The following is a 20,207-nucleotide window of genomic DNA, read 5'->3' on the forward strand; positions in this document are numbered from 1 at the left end:
TACAAGGGTTGTCTTAAGATGGTGTGATTATGGTAGCAAGTCACCACCATCCTTTTGGATATTTTAAAAAATTTTAATATTTCCTGTAACTATAAATTCTTTTTATAATTAAAACTGTATGTATATAGTTGTAAAAACTGCTTGGAAAAACTCTGAAGATAAATCACAAGTACTTTTTAATGGTCACTTTAAGTCAGACTGATGGCTTCCAAACCTGGCTGTGTATCAAAACCTCTATTTTAAGACTGAAATTCCTCTACCCTTAGTTGTCGATGGCAAATTGCTCACCCTCAGCCTTACTGAGCTCCACAGCTAGCTGTTCTCTGGCCCTGGACTCCTCATGAAGGCGCTCTTGAAGTTCCTCTTGGCACTTACGGGACTCTGTTGCTTCTTGTTTCTGTCTAAATGACTCACGCATCAATTCTGTCTGTGTAACTTTCGCATGTTCAAGCTAAACAGAGGGAAACAATACATAAAAGAAAATAAAGTATGGAAATACTAGTTTCATTCTCCATTAAAGCTGGAAAAAAGAAGGATTTTCAAATAAAGATATACTACTGAACTGTGGTCATTTATATATATTGCCAGTGCATGCTAAGATTAGCAGGTTGGATAAATTAGAGGAGACAAGTAAATCTGCTGTGCACAACTTTCCGTAAAGTGATGTATTCTAGCTTTATTGAACAAAAGAATATGCTTCTTTTGGATATAAACCACTTTAAATCAATGGATGAGTAGTTAATCATATGAAAGAAGACATAAAGTTAATGAAGCACAGGAGTTTATTGTATTTTTAAAAGATTTTATGTAACTATATGATCTATGATAAGTTTTCTTTTACATTTAGAATTTATTGACTGTGACTCCTATAGTATTTGCTATATACTTTTGGGGACTAATAATACATGATTAATATCATGGCATCAATTAACAAAATCATAGTGGCACAACAAAATGAAATACATTTAAAATCCATGTGCTTTAACTAAAAGCTTTATATTTCTGTCCATTTGTGAAACATCTAAGGATCCTGTGAATATTCAGTTTATTTTCAAAACCTTAGAATACAGAGACATTAACCATAAACACAGCTTCCTTAGAATACTACCAAAGGTACATACTGACTATAATCTTAAACAATTTTTTAAGATGGCAGGAGGCTTAAGGCCAAAGCTCTCTTGATTACTGTTACTAAATGAGCTATGTGAAATTGTAGAAAAGTACTGTCTCTGCCTTAGTGTTCTGATGATCACTGCTACTAAATGAGCTGTATGAAATTGTAGAAAAGTACTGTCTCTGCCTTGGTGTTCTGAGTTTTGACTACCACTATCTGCTTATCTGTTTTTACTGAAACAATTACATGGGAAAAAACTGAAATCAAATGTTTCTAGTATTTAGTCCAAAAACATTTTTTTTTTTTGAGAGGGGCTTCCTGGCAAAACCAGGAAAGCATGCTAGACAAATTCTAAAAGAGCTGTAACACTAGTCCAAAAATCTTAAGAAGAAACTACCACATATATTAATAACAGTCTCATAGTAAAGTCGTAAGAATTTGTAAATTTATATATAAAGTACTTTGTGCATTAAAAAGATATTACTACATTTTAAGCTTAAAATGATCAAATGTAGTGGTTTCTAATTTAGTTACATGTCTATAAAATCATGATAATATTAAAGAATATTTTTAAAGACTTCTGCTCTTCACATCTGAGTGGTATTCATCATAGCAAATGGATTTTAGAGTAAACTATAGCTTTTGACAGCTACTTTAAATCAATTTCCAAAATTTCCAGTATGTAATTATCCTTGTTTTAATAGGATATTTTAAATATCACATATAACTTATTTGAAATTAATATGAATACACATATAAGATTCATAATAGAAAATCATACATTTTAAATTATAAACTATTTCCTAAAATACTCATGATAATATGTTGTTACCTCAAACGGAATAGTTTTACTTTTAACGGACAAGAGTTTTTACTTTAAATGTGGATAATGATTAATTTGTATTATAAATAAACATAACAATAAAGTATGAACTAATTTATACACAACTACTCCCTGAATTTAGTTATAACCTGTATGTTAAAAACATAACAACTGCTTTTACAAACATATATGTCATTTTTTTCTGTTTATTATAAAATGACTATCTAGTAAATACATCTGACTAAAAAGGATATGAATTTTTTTTCCTTTTTCAAGTTTACTATAGGGATACAACAAAGGATTTACAACAAAATAAATACTTGTTTTAATAAGCAAATTAAGTCTTTGCTTCTATGTTCTACTTCTTGACAAGATTTAACCAGCCTTAAAATCCATTAAATATTTATCAAAAGACCACAAGAAAAAAACTTCAGTTTTACAAAACAAAAAAAAGTGGATCAAATACAGTAAATCTAGCAAAAAAAAAATTCATTTATTATAGCAGATGAGATCCATACTTTACTGAGAGATAAGAGACACCTTTCAAATGTTCATCCAAATACTTAATATTTAAAGAATTTTCTTCCATTCAGTTAGAGTATGTTTATTCCTAATATCTCCTACAAAAATATGAAGTATATAAAAATTTAGTATTCAATATTTCTAAAGTATTTAAGAAAGTTATCATTACATAAAAGTATATGTAAAGTATCAGTCAATATTCTGTCACTTATATAAAAGTTGTAGAAGAGGTAACAAAACTATTCTGAAAACCATATGCCTTGTTAAATATTAGCTAGTACAGTACAAAACTCTGAAAGTCATAAAAAGTGCTGAATAACTTTTAGTTATACTGAATAACTTGTAGTGAACCCGAAATACTAAATATTCAAGCCTCTTTATGCTAAATACTTATCCTTAACAATGTTTATAAAATATATTTCATATAAAAAGCAGAAAAGGATGTTGTTCCACAAGATTAGGAGGCATATTAAAAACAAAAAATAAGTTCTTTAGGTTGTTAAGAATATCAAAATTAGAACCCAAGCTTCTTTTTTTCCTTATCTGGAACAGCCAATATATCATATGATTATAAAGGTTTCCTAATTGCTCAATGACAATTCATTTAGCTGTTTTACAAGTATCACAATAGCTAGTCTCTCAAATATAATAATCATTCCATTTTTATTCAGGATTGGCATCATAAAAATACAAAAGCAAAAATCTTAAGGGAAAGCCAAATTGTTTTAAACAACCTGCCTGGCACTGGAGAAATGTAATATTATCTCATTCTGCTTTCTGTAATTAAAAACGTAGCCAAGTTGGAACTCAGACCAAATTTAGCCCTTAAATACGTCTAGGATGAATGAGTAGTAACATATCAATGACAAAACAAGGTTCTATCCCATTTAGCCTTAATATAGACATTCAAAATTTAATTTCTCATTGTAGCGTTTAACTAAATGAATACTTTTTATACTTACTGAATAAGGAGGGGTAGGCAGTGAAATTTTAGAAATAAGCTTTAATATATGTCCATTTCTTTTATGAATAAAATGGAAAATAGAAGTATTAACAATTACTGAGTTATTTTCATCCAAATGTTCACATAGAGGAAAAGGATGTGGTAAAGGCACGCGAGATTCAACCTCATAAATGTCTTCATCTTGCTCTTCCAGCCACGAGCCACTGAGTTTGACAGTTGCCAAATAGGTGCTGTAAGAATCCATCCCAGAAGATACAGCTGCCAAACTTCCCAATTTACTTTATCAATTTTCTAATATATTAAAAAGTTCCTCTTATCAAGATCTACCATAGCAATACAAAAATTTATTAAGAAAACATATAAAATTAATTCATAGTTCATAAAACTGCACAATAAAAGGAGGGGAAAAATACAGAAAAAAAACCTACAAATCTAATAAAACTAGGTCTCTATCAATCTTCATCCCATCTCAAAAAAAACCCAAACAAAAACCCAAAACAACAAAAAGTAAAAATAAAAGCAAGCAAACAAAAACACCTTTTAAACTAGAAGAACTAAGTCCTTGAAGAGAAGAATAAAAATATAAACATCTAACTAGATGAGCAACAAAACTGCTTTTAATATTAAAGATGTCTGTGACAATAAGTAAGCCTTCAAAGCAGAACCTGGCAGGGAAGGTCAAGTTTGAGATCTCCATAGTAGCAGTCTTGAGAAATGCAGTTGCAACATTATTTCCCTTGCTCTTTCTGCTTCACTCTATTCAAAAGGAAAAGCTCTTCTGAACTGAGCTATTCAAATAGCCTCTCACTCTGAGCCAAAGGATTCTAGTCAGTGTCCCCTGAGGAAAAGGTCAGAACAGAGGGTGTGGTTTAATGTCTTTACCTATAGGTACACTGACAGGTGGAATGTGAATTAATACACCCACAAAAAAAGCCTGCCTGACAGGTTCCAAGTTCCACGTCAGGGCTTTGAAAAGGACATTTAGACAAGTTTATAATGCTTCTAAGATAAGCTGGTGTTTTTCCATTCCATTAAAAAATTGCTTTAATTTAAAAATGTGAAATTATGTTTGAGTACACATTAGTAATAAGTTATTCAAGTATATCAAATAATCATAATTATTTCTGTAAAATTAAAACTTCCTTTTGTTATTTCCTTAGAAATACTACTCATCTTTCAAGAAGCCACTAAAACTAAATATAGACATTTCAGTTTTAACCTATTTTTCACATTGTTTACAGAGTACATGTTAAAGAAAAAAATTCTTTTTAAAGCTACACCATATATAATAGTTGAAAATTATACTACTTAAGGTATCTTATCAACCCTGAATAAACTTTAAAAGCCCAAGTTATATATAATAGCCTTCTGGGTAGCTCCAGAAACCTGAGCAATAGTAAATAAATAAGCCACTCAGAATTTTAGAAGATAAACAACTTACTTTTCAATACATTTTCAATAATGAAAGTTGTTTTAAAGAAAGGAAAAAGCCCTCATTTTGGTGTTTTTCTATCCAGTAACTAAATATCCTAAACTGACAAAGCCTCTATTTAAATGGAAAAACCCATGCTTAATACCAACACAAATCTATTCTATAGCTACTCACATTGTAAGGTTGTTTAAGCCAGTACTCAAACTGTTTCAGGGTAGGTAGGCTAATAATTAGGGTAGAGAAAATTACATTTTCTACAGAAAGCCAGCATCTACAGGGAGATGGCTTGTGGCTGTGGAGGGGCAGTTGCCTCTTACAAGTCTAGACTAGACAATAAAAATTTTTGTTTATTAGGGTTTCTTATGCAACACTCCAGTTAGTCTATGAAGGTGTCTTAACAAAACACGATCACAGACTAACTGGAGGGTTGCATAAGAAACCCTAATAAACACCTATACAGGATAGAGGCCTAACCTTATCACTGCTGCAGCTAAATGTGACTTTAGTGGGGCTCTAGCAGATAGAAGTTGTCACTATCCCAGCTGCTCAGCCTTATGGACTGTGATGACCCATGCTTAGCTTATCAAATACCTCTTAAAGTACTCTTTCCCTGCTCCCTCTGCAAACTACAGTTTGTTTTGATAATCTGATAGCCAATTTCTCTTATTTGAAGCAAAACCGAAATCTGTAAGTAAGAAATAGCCCTTTATAAATAATAACATTTAGGTCAGGATAAAACTAACTACAAAGATAAGAGAGGAAAATTACTGAGAAAAATGGACTCAAAAAAGTAACAGATTAAGATGCTTCAGAAAGGGCAAACAGCCCTCATAACAGTATATTAACTGATGGAATAGTACATTAATTGATGTTCAGAAAGATGACCCTGAATTAAAATAATTGAAATTACGGTCTATTATTTCACCTATTTTTGGAAGCATGTAAAACTTGCTTCCATCCATGTAAAACAAAATCCTAATATAACTAAGTAGTTATATTAGGAACACAGGTCAAGGTAAGATGATTACACAAAGAAAATAGGGTAAAATTAGGGCAAAAAATACTTGAAAAGCAGTATTAAATAAAGATAATTCAGGATAGTGGCATATAGCCCTTGTAACAATAGTAATATTAACTGATGATATATTAATTGATGTTCAGAAAGGTGACTGAATTAGAATAATTCAAATTATATTCTATCCTGCTTCCCCCCTCTATTTTAGAAAGCATACAAAACTTCTTGCAATCAAAAATAGTTATAATAGGAACACATTTTTAATTACCCAGACTAGCTGATTATCCCCAGGTTTCAGAGAATCAAGATTTTAATATATATTTGAAGGCTATTAATTTGCAGCATAGAGTTGTTTCCTAAACAAAAAAGCTTTACTTAAATCATATAATGTCAAGTTATTTAACCATTTTTCCTCATACATATTTTCCTAAAACTGTAATACATTTCTGTTGCTCTCTTTCGGACTTTGATTTGTTTACCTATTGCTTTAAGTTATTTTACAGAGGGGCTATAACCTGCAAACATTACCCTGACACAGCCTGGACCAATGCTAAACACACTGGGGACAATACCTGAAGGCAAAATGTTTCAGCATTTTGATTACAGGTTTGTTTCAAACACAACAAAATCTTATACTACTGTTTCATCCTCAGATTCCTTTTCTGAGAAAATATAGAAGCATGTAGCTTTGATGTTGTAATTCTTAAAAATAAGTATTAGGAAGCCCATATAAATTTCCTATAGTGAAAATCATTCCATGGGAATAAATTACGTATTCATTAATTTCTTCCAAGGCCTAGAGGAATCTCCTGGTAACTAACCTCCTATGGCTCTCGATAATACTTCCGGATTCTGGAAAACTTTAATTACTGAAAAACTATTCCTAAAGAAGAGAATGGTTTCAATTCCTACCTGATTCAGGAATCTACAATCTGTGAAACCATACTTTCAAAGATAAAACTTCTGCAGAACCACAAAGAGACTACTGAATAAGAACTGTGTTAGAGAGATTACCTCTCTAAGGGCCTTATGACAATCTCCTAAGTATTTTTTTTCATGCTATCATGAAAGCTATCCCAACCAGTAGGAACCTAACAATGAAGTGAATATAAGCCTGATTGTATGGTAGCCTGTCCAAGCAAAAGAGAAGTAAAACCATTGTAATAAATGTATTATAATACAGACTTGGACATACCATTGGGCAAATTACCCCTCATCAAATACCTAAAGTAAGTAACTCCTATAATACATGTTATGAAATCAGCCAATCAGCCTATAAAGCAAATACTTCTCCAGTGCCCTGACACTCAGAAATTTTGCTCAATGAATGACTCATCTTAAGCATCAAGTCTTATAGTAAACTTTACTTGGTCCCCACCATACCCCAATACGTCAGATGCTACTTTCTTCTCTGGTCTCAGAGTATCCTGTAAAAAGCTATTTTCCTGAATTTCTCTTTCACTGAAAACACAAAGATATTACAGCATGCATCCCAGCTGTTTTACATTTTGTTATAGGTGAAAAAATATGAAGGTTAAAAGAAGTATACTATTATAAAGTAGAACCAAATAATGACCTGTTGAAGAGGAAAGTGAAATATAAGTTACATCACAAAGATATTACACATTATTCTTTGTCAATCTGACTGTTAAAAATAGTCATCAGGTTCAAAATAATTTTAGTTATTAATTAATGAGACTATTCTGAAGATGCCATACTATACTGGATTAACTAAACTGCTCATAATTTATAATAACATCAAATGGCTTTAAACATTTATCCATGGAAGATTAAAAACTGAACTGAAATTAGTTTAAAAGAAAGTTTTTAAAAACACTTATTCCCAATGCTGAAAAATATTATTCACTTAAGAAATAACCTCATTTTTATAACTTTTTTAACCTGAAGTCAACAACTAGTTCAACATTTTATATTAAAGATATTATTAGTATAGTGCTTCAAAATTAAGCCAGAACAATGTGAACACTATATTAATAATCCACAGATTAGTGGTTCTCAAACTTTAGTGTGAATCAGAATCATGTAAAGGACTTGTTAAAAACACAGGGTGCTGGGCCTCCAATTTCAGTAGGTCTGGGGTGGGGTCTAAGATTTTACATCTTGAAGATATCACCAGATGATGTTGATATTGCTGGTTAGGGGTTGTACTTTGAGAAGTCTCTGCCATCAGTTACTACTCTATACAAAGCTTTTGTGATCTATTTAGCGATATTTCAATTATAATAATACAGTAGAAGCTAAATAACAGTGTGAATTTAGTATTTAACAAATTGGGAAAAATCTGGAAAATGCCATGGTCAGACTCCTCCTGTACTTTACTACCTGGTCACATTAGCAGATGGGTGCTATGAGCTGTGGTCTTGGCCTGGGAAACTGACTATTTCAGGGGGAGCCCACACACTTGACTGCTGACAAATTTTGGACAAGTTTCTCCCCAGTAGCCTGTTAGGAACAAGTGGCCTATTGGAACCACTGACCCCTTCTAATTTATTTAACATTTTTCATGGTGCTTATCAAAAGACATATACTATACTGCATTAACTAAACTGCTAATTTACAATGGCATCAAGTAGCAGCAACAGTATTAACATTAGCCAAGATTGAGGTCAAAAGTACTTAAAAGTGGTCAAGAAACAAAAAGTATTAACAGTTGTTTTCATATACGAAAGTACAAATCACAGAAATTAAATACTAATATACCTGAAATAAGCAACAAACAAAACAAAAGCAGGATCATGCAGGAATTCAGAATCATTTCTGCTATACAACTTCCATAGAACAAAAGGGATGATTAAGATGCATACGCCTTCAAGCTTCCAAAGTGCCAAACAGCAACCAATGAAAACACCTAAATTAGCTCAGTCGAGAGAGTGGGATAGCATATTGTACTTCAAATTCAGTACGTATCAGCAATATAAGAAGGTTACCTGACTACTGGTTTCACTTATGGCTTCTAGGAGTTTTTCAACTGCTGCTTGTAGTCGAGAGCTAATATTCAGCATAAGTTCTTCATTTTCAGGGTCTATTTCAGTTCCAGCAAAACCACTCCTTACGAGTCGTTGTGACAGCTCTGTTCCTTCCTCAGTTACTTTTGACCACATGCTAATGTCATTTTTTGGCATATCACTTCCAGAATAAGAGGGAATGGATTCATCTGTAACTAGATTAACAGTATTTTAAGGGCATAAATTATTATAATAATTATAATTTTTTAAAGTTATAAAATAAAATCAAACTAAAACTAAAAATCATGGAAATTGTAAGGTCTTTTAAAACGCCGTTGCAACAAAACAAATACAAGATACAAATACAGAATATAATATTATTCAATAACCAAGCAAAAGAATGAGAAATGTTATGCTAATAGGAACTTCCAGAAATTGATATTTGGGTCACTCAGTATTTTTTTCCTTGATAAAAACTTCTTAGACACCTTTTAACAGAAATTTACTACATGCTCACCATGTAGAGTTTGCTAAGTAATAGGAACATATAGGAGACAAGATCTGGTTCTAACCCTCAATGAATTTACAGTGTAATGAGGAAACACATAAACAATCACAAGAAAAGAAAAGCATTGTGCAGTAGGACATTCCAGGTGTACAGAGGGATAGAGACACATGCTTGAATTTGCCTGGTGCAGGCTGATTTTTGAGCCCACATTGGGCAATATCACCTGCTATCGCTAAACAGTAAAGGGGACTAAGATCATCTTGTTGCTTGCTACTTTTTTAAGAGAAATACTGGGATAAGATTAGACTGATGAGCAGTTCTAATTTAACTATGGATGTTGTTATCCACATTACCCACACTATTTTTATTTCTTATGCAAAAAAAATTGAGTTTGCATGGGCAGAAGATAAGCTTTCCAAGTATTTTCTCTAAGCTAAAATAAAAGCACAGGTTATTCACCACTGTTATGAAATAGTCATCCATGGCAGAGGTTACAACTCAACAGTGAAATTTTCTGAAGAGGCATTACCTATTCTTTTATTACATGTAGTACATATTTGTTATCAGTACCTATACAAAATTAACAAATTAAAGCAGAAGAAATCTTAATGTACCAGATGCTTGGAATAAGTGCTTAAATTTCAGTTTGACACATGCACTCAAAATAAGAGCTATTTATTAGAACTTTGTACCTGGTGCCATATTGAGTTTTCTTAATCTGTGTAGTAATGACATCAGATACAGCTTCAGACACAATATCTGAATTCAGCGCAATTCAATATTCACTAAGCATGTCCTCTCTATAAGTTACTGGCTGAAGAGTCCAAAATAGCATTTTAGGGCATGATTTTAAATGTTTTCCATTATATATAAGTTTATCTAATTCTTAATGTAACAGCAAATACAACTTTCACTTTGTATTTTTATTTCCCAAAGTAAAAAACACATCAGCTACACTGGTACTTATTTATATTACTCCATGTGCTCAAAATTGAATACCTTGAAAATACTTAGAAGTGCAAGATAATCTTGGAATTTATAGCATCTTTATGTGAGAAATTAAATGCATTCTAGTGACATTTTCTTTCTCATGGGTACAGAAATGTGAGGCAAAGGGAACAGTGTGTATCATGGGAACTCTAGGCCTCTTGGGGCAAAGGGACATGGAGTAGTGGTGAGGCAGGTGAGAGAGCTAAAAGAAGGTAGCTGGATCCAAGTTGTAAATGGTCTTAAATTTTATAGGAACCTTGGAGGTTTTGCTATAAACAAATGGAAAGAGTAAATCATATTTTGAATAGGGAGATAATATCAAATAGGTGAATCAGGAAGCAAATTGTAGCAATGCAGAGGTAAGTTAAAGAAGGAAAAAAATTGGTTACATGTTATTTCAATTGTCCAGATGAGAAGTGATAAAGACATGAACTAAGATGGTGGGTGGTGGGGGATGGTGTCGAGAAAGAGCACAGGTTGGAGAAGACAATGTAGAAGACAACAAGGAAAGAAGATATGTAGAAGATGACTCTGGGCTTCCAGCTTAGATGATTCTTAGGTGACAGAGAAGTCATTAAGAAAAATATTAAAAAGTCAGGAGAAAATATACATAGTAGGAATGAAAAATTAGTCTGAAATGTTAATGGGATTTGTGGAGATGAGCCAACTGTGGGAACTTTGAATCTACAATGACTTAGGAGTTATTTGTAGAAAGGTGAAAATTGAAACCTTGGAAATAGATATATTTGTCTTAGGAGTGATATTTAGTGAGAGAGGAAGACAAAGTTGAAGCCTCTGTATATAATAATCTAAAAAAGAACCTGTGTTAAAAAATATCAAAGAGAGACGAGAGAGATGTTCTAGCAGGCAAAAAGAGACTGCTTCAAGAAGACATTCTAGTTATTTGTCTAGAAAGACAAACAGAAAAGGACTGAGAAGATGCTATGGATCTGACAACTGGGAGGTCAGTGTTCTCCTCTGAGAAAGCAGCTTTGGTACTGAAGGAATAGAAACCAAAGCTGGTGAACACAGGAGTTAGTCTATTCTCTGATTAAGTTTGCTGAAGTTTACCTTAAGCAGGGAACAAAGGTGAGAAAATTCAACACTTCTTTTTAAAGATAGTATGAAGACAGTCTAATGTGTTGGGGTATAGATAAAAAATCAACATGAAGTAAAGATTGAAGATACTGTGTATTAGAAAGGAGCAAATCTCAAATATAAAATACAGAGGGTGTGTGAAAGTGACTTACAAAATACCTCTGAATGTTAGTTTCTTGAAATGGCTAATTTTAAAAAATAGACATTAAAGTACCCAGAAAAGGTGAAGACGTCAACTAGCTTATTTTCTTAATAACATTTTGAAGATATAAACAATCTAAAATAATATGAATATGTCCCAATAAAAAAAAGAATGAAAAAAAATCCTATAAAATAGAAAATGAGACAGACATCAAGCTTAAGCTTTATTTTTAATAACTAGTCTTGAAGGGAAAAATTCATAGGATAATATAGATTAGCAGGGGAACTTCCAAGGTGCCAATAATACGAAGTCTAGTTTGGTAAATAGAATCATTTCAAATTGGCGAACCTCTTGGATTATGTTTTAAACATAGTAAATGATGGTTATTCAAGTCCTTTAGTTATTAACTTTATGGATTATATCATGTTCATTCCCTGACAGATAACAATAAACTCCTCAGGTTAAAGCAGGATGGGCAATGTGATAAAGCCTTCTCTGCCCCAAAGGCTCTCTGAATCTCTATGGCTTCAATGGAATCCACTAGGCTCCAGTCTGACCCTGGTATCTAACAGCTGAGAAAACTGTACAGAAGCCCTGGGAGACTTAAGAGGTTTGCCCAATATCACAGTGGGCTAGAAAAAAACCAAGGCCTTCTAAAAAACCAAGGCACGATCTCGGCTCACTGCAACCTTCATCTCCTGGGTTCAAGCATTCTCCTGCCTCAGCCTCATGAGTAGCTGGGACTACAGGTGTGTGCTGCCACACCTGGCTAATTTTCATATTTTTAGTAGACAGGAGGTTTCACCATGTTAGCCAGGCTGAACTCCTGACCTCAGGTAATCCGCCTGCCTCAGCCTCCCAAAGTGTTGGGATTACAGGTGTGAGCCATTGAGGTTGGCCCCTAGCATTCTTTCTATAAGACAGCATTTTTCCAAAAGGAGGCTGCAGCAGACAAGATTCCATCCTGGCCTCCTATGGGAGAGGTGAGCATATAACCACTGAATCATCACAGTGCAGACCTAAAGAAAATTTTTTTTCAATACAACCTGGGAAATTCATTTTTATAAACTGATCTAACATTCACTAGGGTTTAAGTGATTTTATGTTAGCTCAAAATTTCCCTTCAATTTCTTAAACTAGGTTACTCTTATGAGGAAGCAAATATTAGCAAATCTATTATCTACTTTTTTGAGTGTTAACAAGTCCATACCTGTTTAAACAAGTTCTGACCTGAAGGCTGAAAATACATCACAAGTGTTACCACAAAAAGTCATTTATGAAAACTAAAAAGCAAGAAGTTGCTTTGCAATTAGATTAATTTTTGTATTATACTAAAAAACATAAAAGAAACCTTTCAAAAGTATATTTCATTTTAAAAAATGCTTCCATTATAAATATGAAGAAATATCAGAAAAAATTCTTACATATGGAGCACAGTGTTAATATTTGAAAGCCAGTATTTTCTTTAAAGTTTATATAAAAATTAAGTTTTAAATTATAAATTCTATTAATTCAACATATCCTTAAAGATGCAGATGGATCCATTAAGTGTCCCCAGTGATATCAGTGGCTACTCTAATTTTATTAGGCTATCACATCACTGCTAAACATAAAAAACAGTAAGATGGAGTTAATTAAATGGAAAGTACATGTAACCAATGATACTAATCCTGACATAATTATCTCTGCTACTATATTCTATACACTATATTTCTTAACTGTGGATTTAGTTTTTCCTCTTATCTTAATGTTATTCTTTCAAAATCAGTCAATAGTTAAATAATTAAAATTTTAAAGGGTTTAGTTGATTCAAATATATGTAGTGGTTTTAGGCAAAATATTAAGTATTATGACTTTATTTTGCTTTGAATCAGAACAGCAATAACTCCTTCACTAGACTATGAATTGCTGTAAAGCTGAGAGCATAAAGTGCTCAGTAAATGTCTGTAGAATTAAACTCATAAAATTGTTTATAATTGGAAACTATGGCCAGTCTGTGGCTCATGCCTGTAATCCTAACACTTTAGAAGGCCAAGGCGGGTGGATTACTTGAGGTCAGGAGTTCGAAATTAGGCTGGCCAACATGGTGAAACCCTGTCTCTACTAACAATACAAAAGAATTAGCTGGGCATGGTAGCCTCCCAGCTACTTGGGAGGCTGAGGCATGAGAATCGTTTAAACCTGGGAGGTGGAAGTTGCAGTGAGCCGAGATTGTGCCATTGCACTCCAGCTTGGGCGACAGAGTGTGATTCAAAAAAAGAGAAAAGAAAAGAAAACTATTACTGAAGATCTTAAAATAGGATATACATATTTCATCTATGTTGGAAGATTAAGATACACTTATGCAAGAAAATAGGCTAGTGGATCAGAAGTCCTTTTACGTCTGCTTTCTCATGGAAAATGAACATAAATATCATCCTCTGTGCTTGAGTTAAATTACCAATTTATTCCTTTTTATGGAGACAGTGCTCTGGAAGTAAGTTCACTGTCTTTTAAGGTACGTTGTCTGCTGAATACTTTGGCAGCCATGTTGAGAAGCATCTAAGAGAACTGCTAACAACAATAAAAAGCACGAAATACATCTGCAATGCACAGAACATTCTCAGAGTGTCTTTTGAATATGGCAGTCAACCTGGTCTAGGTCTTACCAGTAGAACAGCAAAATATCTCCCTAGATGGTTAAGTGAAACAAGCCTGCAAGAGAAATGTTTTTTAAAAAACATAATTTGATAAACACTTTTACCAGACCAAGAAAATGTTATCTAATCCCTCTCTATAGATAACAATCCATATGCAGAAATAAAACAGCCGTGATTGAGAGCTTAACCAAGAGTGAAATTAATTTGAAAAATCCTTCTACCAAGTTTAAAAAGAGTGAATTTGAAAGCAAGGTTCAAAATTCAGTATTTTAGCTCTTAGTTTATTAAAAGCAATTTTTTCCATAAGTAATGAGACACTGAATAAAAGCAATTTTTAAAACTATCTTTGAACTTAACTGAGGTGTTTTAAAATGAGTTTTATTTGCAATTCCAAATCAAACTTTTCTCTGTGCTTAGAAACACACTGCTGGCCAACTTATAATTAGGCAAACCTTCCATAAATGGGATAATTCCTTCTCATTTTTTCATATGTAATTTAACAGACAGAATGCTCTCAAAAATTACAAAAACTGGCATCTTAGGTCTGCCTCTAACTGGGGAGAAGTGCTTGAGTATGGAATGATAGTGAACTGCGGGCTTGATCTTCTGAGCCAGGAGTCCGGATTCTATGTTTCTCCATCTCACAAAACTTTTCTCCCCTTTTGATTTCCTCATCTTCCACAAGGAAAAAGAAATTGAAAAAACAAAACACAATGAAGTTCAGCAATGTGATGGAAACAAATGGAAAAAAGAAGCTGGGTGTGGTAGCTCATGTCTGTAATCCCAGCACTTTGGGAGGCTGAGCCAGGTAGATCACCTGAGGTCAGGAGTTCAAGACCAGCCTCACCAACATGGTAAAATCCTTTCTACTAAAAATACAAAAATTAGCTGGGCATGGTGGTGTGCACTTGTAGTCCCAGTTACTTGAGAGGCTGAGGCAGGAGGATCACTTGAAGTTGGGAGGCAGAGGATGCAGTCAGCCGAGATTGTACCACTGCACTCCAGCCCGGGTGACAGAGTGAAACTCTGTTTCAAAAAAAAAAGAAAAAGAAACAGAAAGAAGAGCCCAGTCCACACAGCTAAAGGAAGACGGAGTTACGAAGAAAGCTCTGTCGTATCAAGACCTCATCTCTGAATCCACATACATTTTGTAATATTTCAACCCACTTTTCCAAAAGGAAAAAAGAATCTAGCAGAGGACAGTCCAAAGATAAGACCAAACCTTGGGTTTCTTATCAAGACTTTCTTCTAGCCATTTCAACAGGTATGTGAAACTGATGCTGGGTTCCTAAAAAGCCTTCATTTCTAATCTTTCCTTAATTTACAGGATGGTTTCAGGATGTCATCCACACCTCACAGATACTGGTAAGAGTCCTGAGTACTGAGTAGAAATTTTGTTTTATCAGTGGAGAAATGTAACAGCATTCTGGTTTATGTATGCACAGTAGCAACTCTGGGTAAATATAATGACAACTCTATGATAACCACTTGCAAAAATGCTATATAATAATGGTGTTTGAGAAGAGTCATTTTGAGGTATTTCTGTTTGAAGGTCCATTTGCTGGAAAATACTTATTTTCTCTTCTATATTTTCAACACAGAGCAAAATCTTGAACTCAGCAAGATTTATCGAAATGATTGTTTCAATAGTATAGAAAACTAGTACCTTTTGTGTGTTCTTCATGGACACGTGACTTCATAGATGCCTCTGCTTCTGACCTCCAAATTACGATGGAAGATGACTGGCTTTTACTAGATCTATCTAGAATCCCAAGGACATGGCGACCAATTGTTTCTTCAACAGCTGCTGTGGTCTTTACAACTTCTAAGAGGATCTTCAAAAGTCTGTTATTAGCTTTCTGGAGTGCATACCTGTACAGACAAAGAAACACTGATTAAAATATTTAATCTTTCTGAAGCAAACACTTTGATTATGTCCAACAAAAATGCACTACAAAATATCTGATTTGAAAAATAACAGATGATCCTCTCTATTAAAATAATATGCAAGAGTATCGAATAAAGTGCTTTTTGTTTTTTATTTGTGAAAAAAAAATATATATATATATATATATTTTTTTTGAATAGAGACGGGGTTTCACCATGTTGGCCAGGCTGGTCTTGAACTCCTCACCTCAGGTGACCCACCCGCCCTGGCCTCCCAAAGTGCTGGGATTACAGGCGTGAGCCACTGCACCCAGCCTTGTGACTATATTATAAAGTGATTTGTTTTTGTCTGAAAAATTTTGGCCAATCAGCTTACTCATACCATTTTTTAAAATGTACAGTATCTAATTGATCTGAAAAAACCCAAATAACTAAAGTCTTACGCTAGTAACTAGGTTAAGAGAAAATTTTGGGAGACAAAATTTAAGTTTTAAAAACTATGGTAGTGACTAAGCATATGCAAGTTATTGAGCCTGATGTCCATAGTTATACATATGTATTTTGTACATTTAATCTTTCTATATATCAAACATAAAAACATTTTAAAACATAATTTTAAAATCACACCAGAAAAAATTACGTGGTAGTATTTGTACAAGTTAACGGTGATGAGCTGAATGTTTAAATTACTAAAAGTAATAGGCAGAGACCTGTTTTTAAAAAGGTCTGTAATGAAATCTCACTGTCTGTCAACACCAGAGGGAGTATCATAGGCCGTTTTTATTACATCTATTCCAGAGACAGAAATTTCTCAAGTTACACTCACCACACTCATTTCAGTCAGTAGAAGAAGCCTGTTTTCAACCAAATAGAATGAATTTGGTGTGTCTCTCTTTTTTAAAAGCAATCCTTATTTTAAAAAATTTGGCAAATAATGCTAACCACCCACCAAAAAAACCTCAGCAATCACTATTACAATTTTAATGCCAATACTTTTAGACTTCTCCTCCTGCCTCTCATATCTATCTATCTATCTATATATTTTTTTAAAAAACAAAAATGAGATCATCCTGAAAAAAGTGCTTTTGTAAACTCTCTTTTTTGCTTAACATGAACATTCTATCATGTGAAGAAAGGTATTTCCATAAATGGTGATTCAGAAGACTGCCTGATTAATTTTCTTAAAAACTAAATAACTCTCTTGTCCTAACAACTCAGTTCAACAAAGGTATTGCAGCGGCAAACTTTATACATGCAGACAAAATAACAGACTTTCACGGTAAAGGCCTTCTGTCTTTAGATAGTTTTATCTTTCAGCTTCGCACTGTAGGAGATGCCAACAATCAGGCTAAAGGATATCTGTTTTCAAAGGCACATGACATATCTATTTTAAGACAAGATAATAAATGGAGAAGTTTTCCTTTAGTATTTGTCAAGTGAAAGAGACAGTTCTATTTTTGCACCTAGATCAAGTTCTCTGCTTATATAATCAAGAATACTAAAAATAAAACTCAAATAATGTAGTCGAAAGCCAAGGGTTTTATTTCCTTAACTTGTTCTGAGGTTTTGTTTAAGCTCCAGGACTAGAATAATATGAAAATATTTCTACTGAAAATAATTAAAATTAATCTGATGGTTTAAAAAAAACACGAATACTCATTTTATTGGCACTTACTGTAAAAATTCCTAAAAATTAAATACTGCATAGTTTTCAAAATTTACCAATTAGAGATAAATAATATAAAATAAACAAAGTGTTTATTTTATATTGCTATGGTAACTCTAATTTTCATACACTGTCTTTCTTGTTTGAGTTCCATACTGACTGCGTTCCATACTGATGATCCAATGGGGAAGCCAAAATCTTAGGGGCCAAATTCCTCCATGCAAGCTGAGGAAGGAGGTTAGGAGGACACAAGAGGGTTGACAGTCACAGAAATTGGAAAAGGAGGAAATTAAGTTAGTAAATATTAGTTTTAATTTAAAATTAAAGAAATAATTTCATTTGAATAAAACAAAGTTTAAAATATGGTGCTTAAAGTCTTTAATACTAATGTAGGATAACTATTCTCACTTAATATTTACATTTTTATATTAATCTCTACAAAAATCAAAGTAAGAAAAAGTTTTGTTAACATCAGGTGATTAATTTATTCCTCTATAGGACTGGGATATAGATTAAAAGTTGTCATCTGTTATGTAGCAAATGCATGAAAGAAATTAAATGTAGAATATTTACATTAACAATAATTTTTTTTTCTCAGCATAAACAAGCCAAGGGATGGCTTACACTGAATACATGTCCATACAGTGAAGGAATATACTTCACAAGTAGAACTGTGTTTTTAGGATACAAAATGGCATCTAAGTATAAAATTAATCAAGAAAGTTTCAATATTCAAATACCTTAATACTAACAATTAAGTATGTGATTAATATCCAATCAAAAATTCCATAGAAAATTTTTTTTTTAAAACTTATTTAATGATGAAAAACTGAAAATCTACACATATATGGACACGTTTCATCACAGCAAGATGACTGTTAAGACAAAGTATAAACGTACAAGATAAAAATAAGGATGATGTTTATTACATGGAAACAACTATTTAAATTTACTTTGCACTGAAAAAGTACACATTTTGTATACCTTTCATTAGATAAAATCTCAGGAGGCACATCGTCAGGTTTTCTGTCCAATTCCTTTTCCTTGAATGTCTCTTCCTCAAGTTCTCCTTGGTTTTCACTTCCATTCTGTTTAAGTTTGTGTAAAGGAAGAGAGGATAAGACAGAAAGAAAACCTGTCATCTTGGAAATAGCATGTCATTCTTCTATACTGCTATGAGATGAAATAGCAACCTCTGTGCACAAAATTGATACTATTTGGTATAATATTTAACTATATTTGAGATAAGTGTTATCAAAAGAGGATAAAACATTCTAGAACACAAATAAAAAATTCCAATGGGTTCAAATTATGCATGCTATAGTGCAACAATAACGTTTGTTAGGTTCTCTTTGGTGAAACAATAGTTGCTGTTACAGCGATGCCAGATCCAAATTACCTTAAATGAAATGTAAGGCATTCTGACTCCACCTACCTTATACGTATGCAGTCATGAAATATGTTAAGCTCAATACCTATAAAAGAATACATCTTATACCAACAACAAAGACAAACAAATCCTACTGAATTGTTGATCCATTGCTCCTAGGTGGGCCAAAGTCCATACTACCTGTGTTTGCGTACTGCTGTTGCGCAGCTCACAACACAGCTTCTCTCTTCCAGCTAAAGACAGCTGCTTTAGTGCTTCCAGCTCCTCTAAAAGCACCCTCTCTCTGTCTGAAACCAGGTTTTCATTATCTATGGAGGATCTCTAAATAAGAAAAAAGGTCATGAGAGAATATTGTTTGCGATAGAGAAAAAGGGCAGAAATATTAAGCAGAATCCTTTTAACCCCCAGGACCAACAGGTCCTGGCTCCACTTATGATTTATATTCCATCATAAGGGGTTAAAAATATATACAAAGATCAATGCAAAATTTAAGATATTTTTAAAAAGCCAATTAAGCCTAAATATTCAGGAATTTGTGCCGTTCAATTAATTTTTATCAATTTTGCATTGAAAATTAAGAAGTCTGAATTCACAAAATGCAATGAAGAAAAGCAAAGTTAATTTTTCCAATGTTTTATACTCAGCTCCCAATTTTCCTATTATTTTATATTTGAAAAAATACATATCTCTAGTTATTTATTTCTCTTTTCAGCTTCAGTTTTCAAAATTAAATTCAATAAATTTGTTTTCATAAGAACTTCTACATAAATATTTCTTGCTTTTCTGCAATGGCTTTGTGAGTATACTTTATATAGCAGTTGACGAGAATCCAGCTCCCAAATACCAAGAAGTATTTAAATTTAGTCAAGAAAAGGATAAGAATGTTAAATAAATTTGCATTTCTCAAATCAAGAAGAGATGTTTCCCTGGAAAGAGTTCCAGAGCATTCTACTTCTGATTTCCATTCATGATTAAAAAGATGGATTAAAGACAGATAAAGATAAACTTTTGAGAGGCTAATTGGTGGACTCACAAAACTATAAATGAATAT

The 20,207-nt window shown here is 33.0% G+C and overlaps 1 protein-coding gene and 1 non-coding gene across 19 annotated transcripts in view; both read right to left on the reverse strand.

Annotated features, from left to right (window-relative positions):
* The window catches only part of AKAP9 (A-kinase anchoring protein 9), a 229,247-nt gene that overhangs the window by 57,194 nt on the left and 151,846 nt on the right, over positions 1 to 20,207 (reverse strand). For 7 of the 18 annotated variants that reach the window (XM_009002492.5, XM_009002491.6, XM_078342766.1 and 4 more), the window contains 6 exons: positions 19,337 to 19,477; positions 18,751 to 18,854; positions 17,896 to 17,991; positions 15,880 to 16,085; positions 8,819 to 9,051; positions 289 to 451 (listed from right to left, as the gene is read on the reverse strand). In XM_009002492.5, coding sequence (XP_009000740.3) covers positions 289 to 451; positions 8,819 to 9,051; positions 15,880 to 16,085; positions 17,896 to 17,991; positions 18,751 to 18,854; positions 19,337 to 19,477 — 943 coding nt within the window. Of the gene's footprint in view, positions 1 to 288; positions 452 to 3,421; positions 4,240 to 8,818; positions 9,052 to 15,879; positions 16,086 to 17,895; positions 17,992 to 18,750; positions 18,855 to 19,336; positions 19,478 to 20,207 lie in introns of those variants that run through there. The other 11 variants (XM_078342772.1, XM_078342770.1, XM_002751614.6 and 8 more) reach the window with 4 other exon arrangements.
* Positions 1,424 to 1,485, reverse strand: LOC118143961 (U7 small nuclear RNA). Its single transcript, XR_004728439.1, has one exon. It is a non-coding gene; the product is annotated as a U7 small nuclear RNA (small nuclear RNA).

This window comes from Callithrix jacchus, chromosome 11 (assembly GCF_049354715.1).
Source record: "Callithrix jacchus isolate 240 chromosome 11, calJac240_pri, whole genome shotgun sequence".
NCBI lineage: Eukaryota > Metazoa > Chordata > Mammalia > Primates > Cebidae > Callithrix > Callithrix jacchus.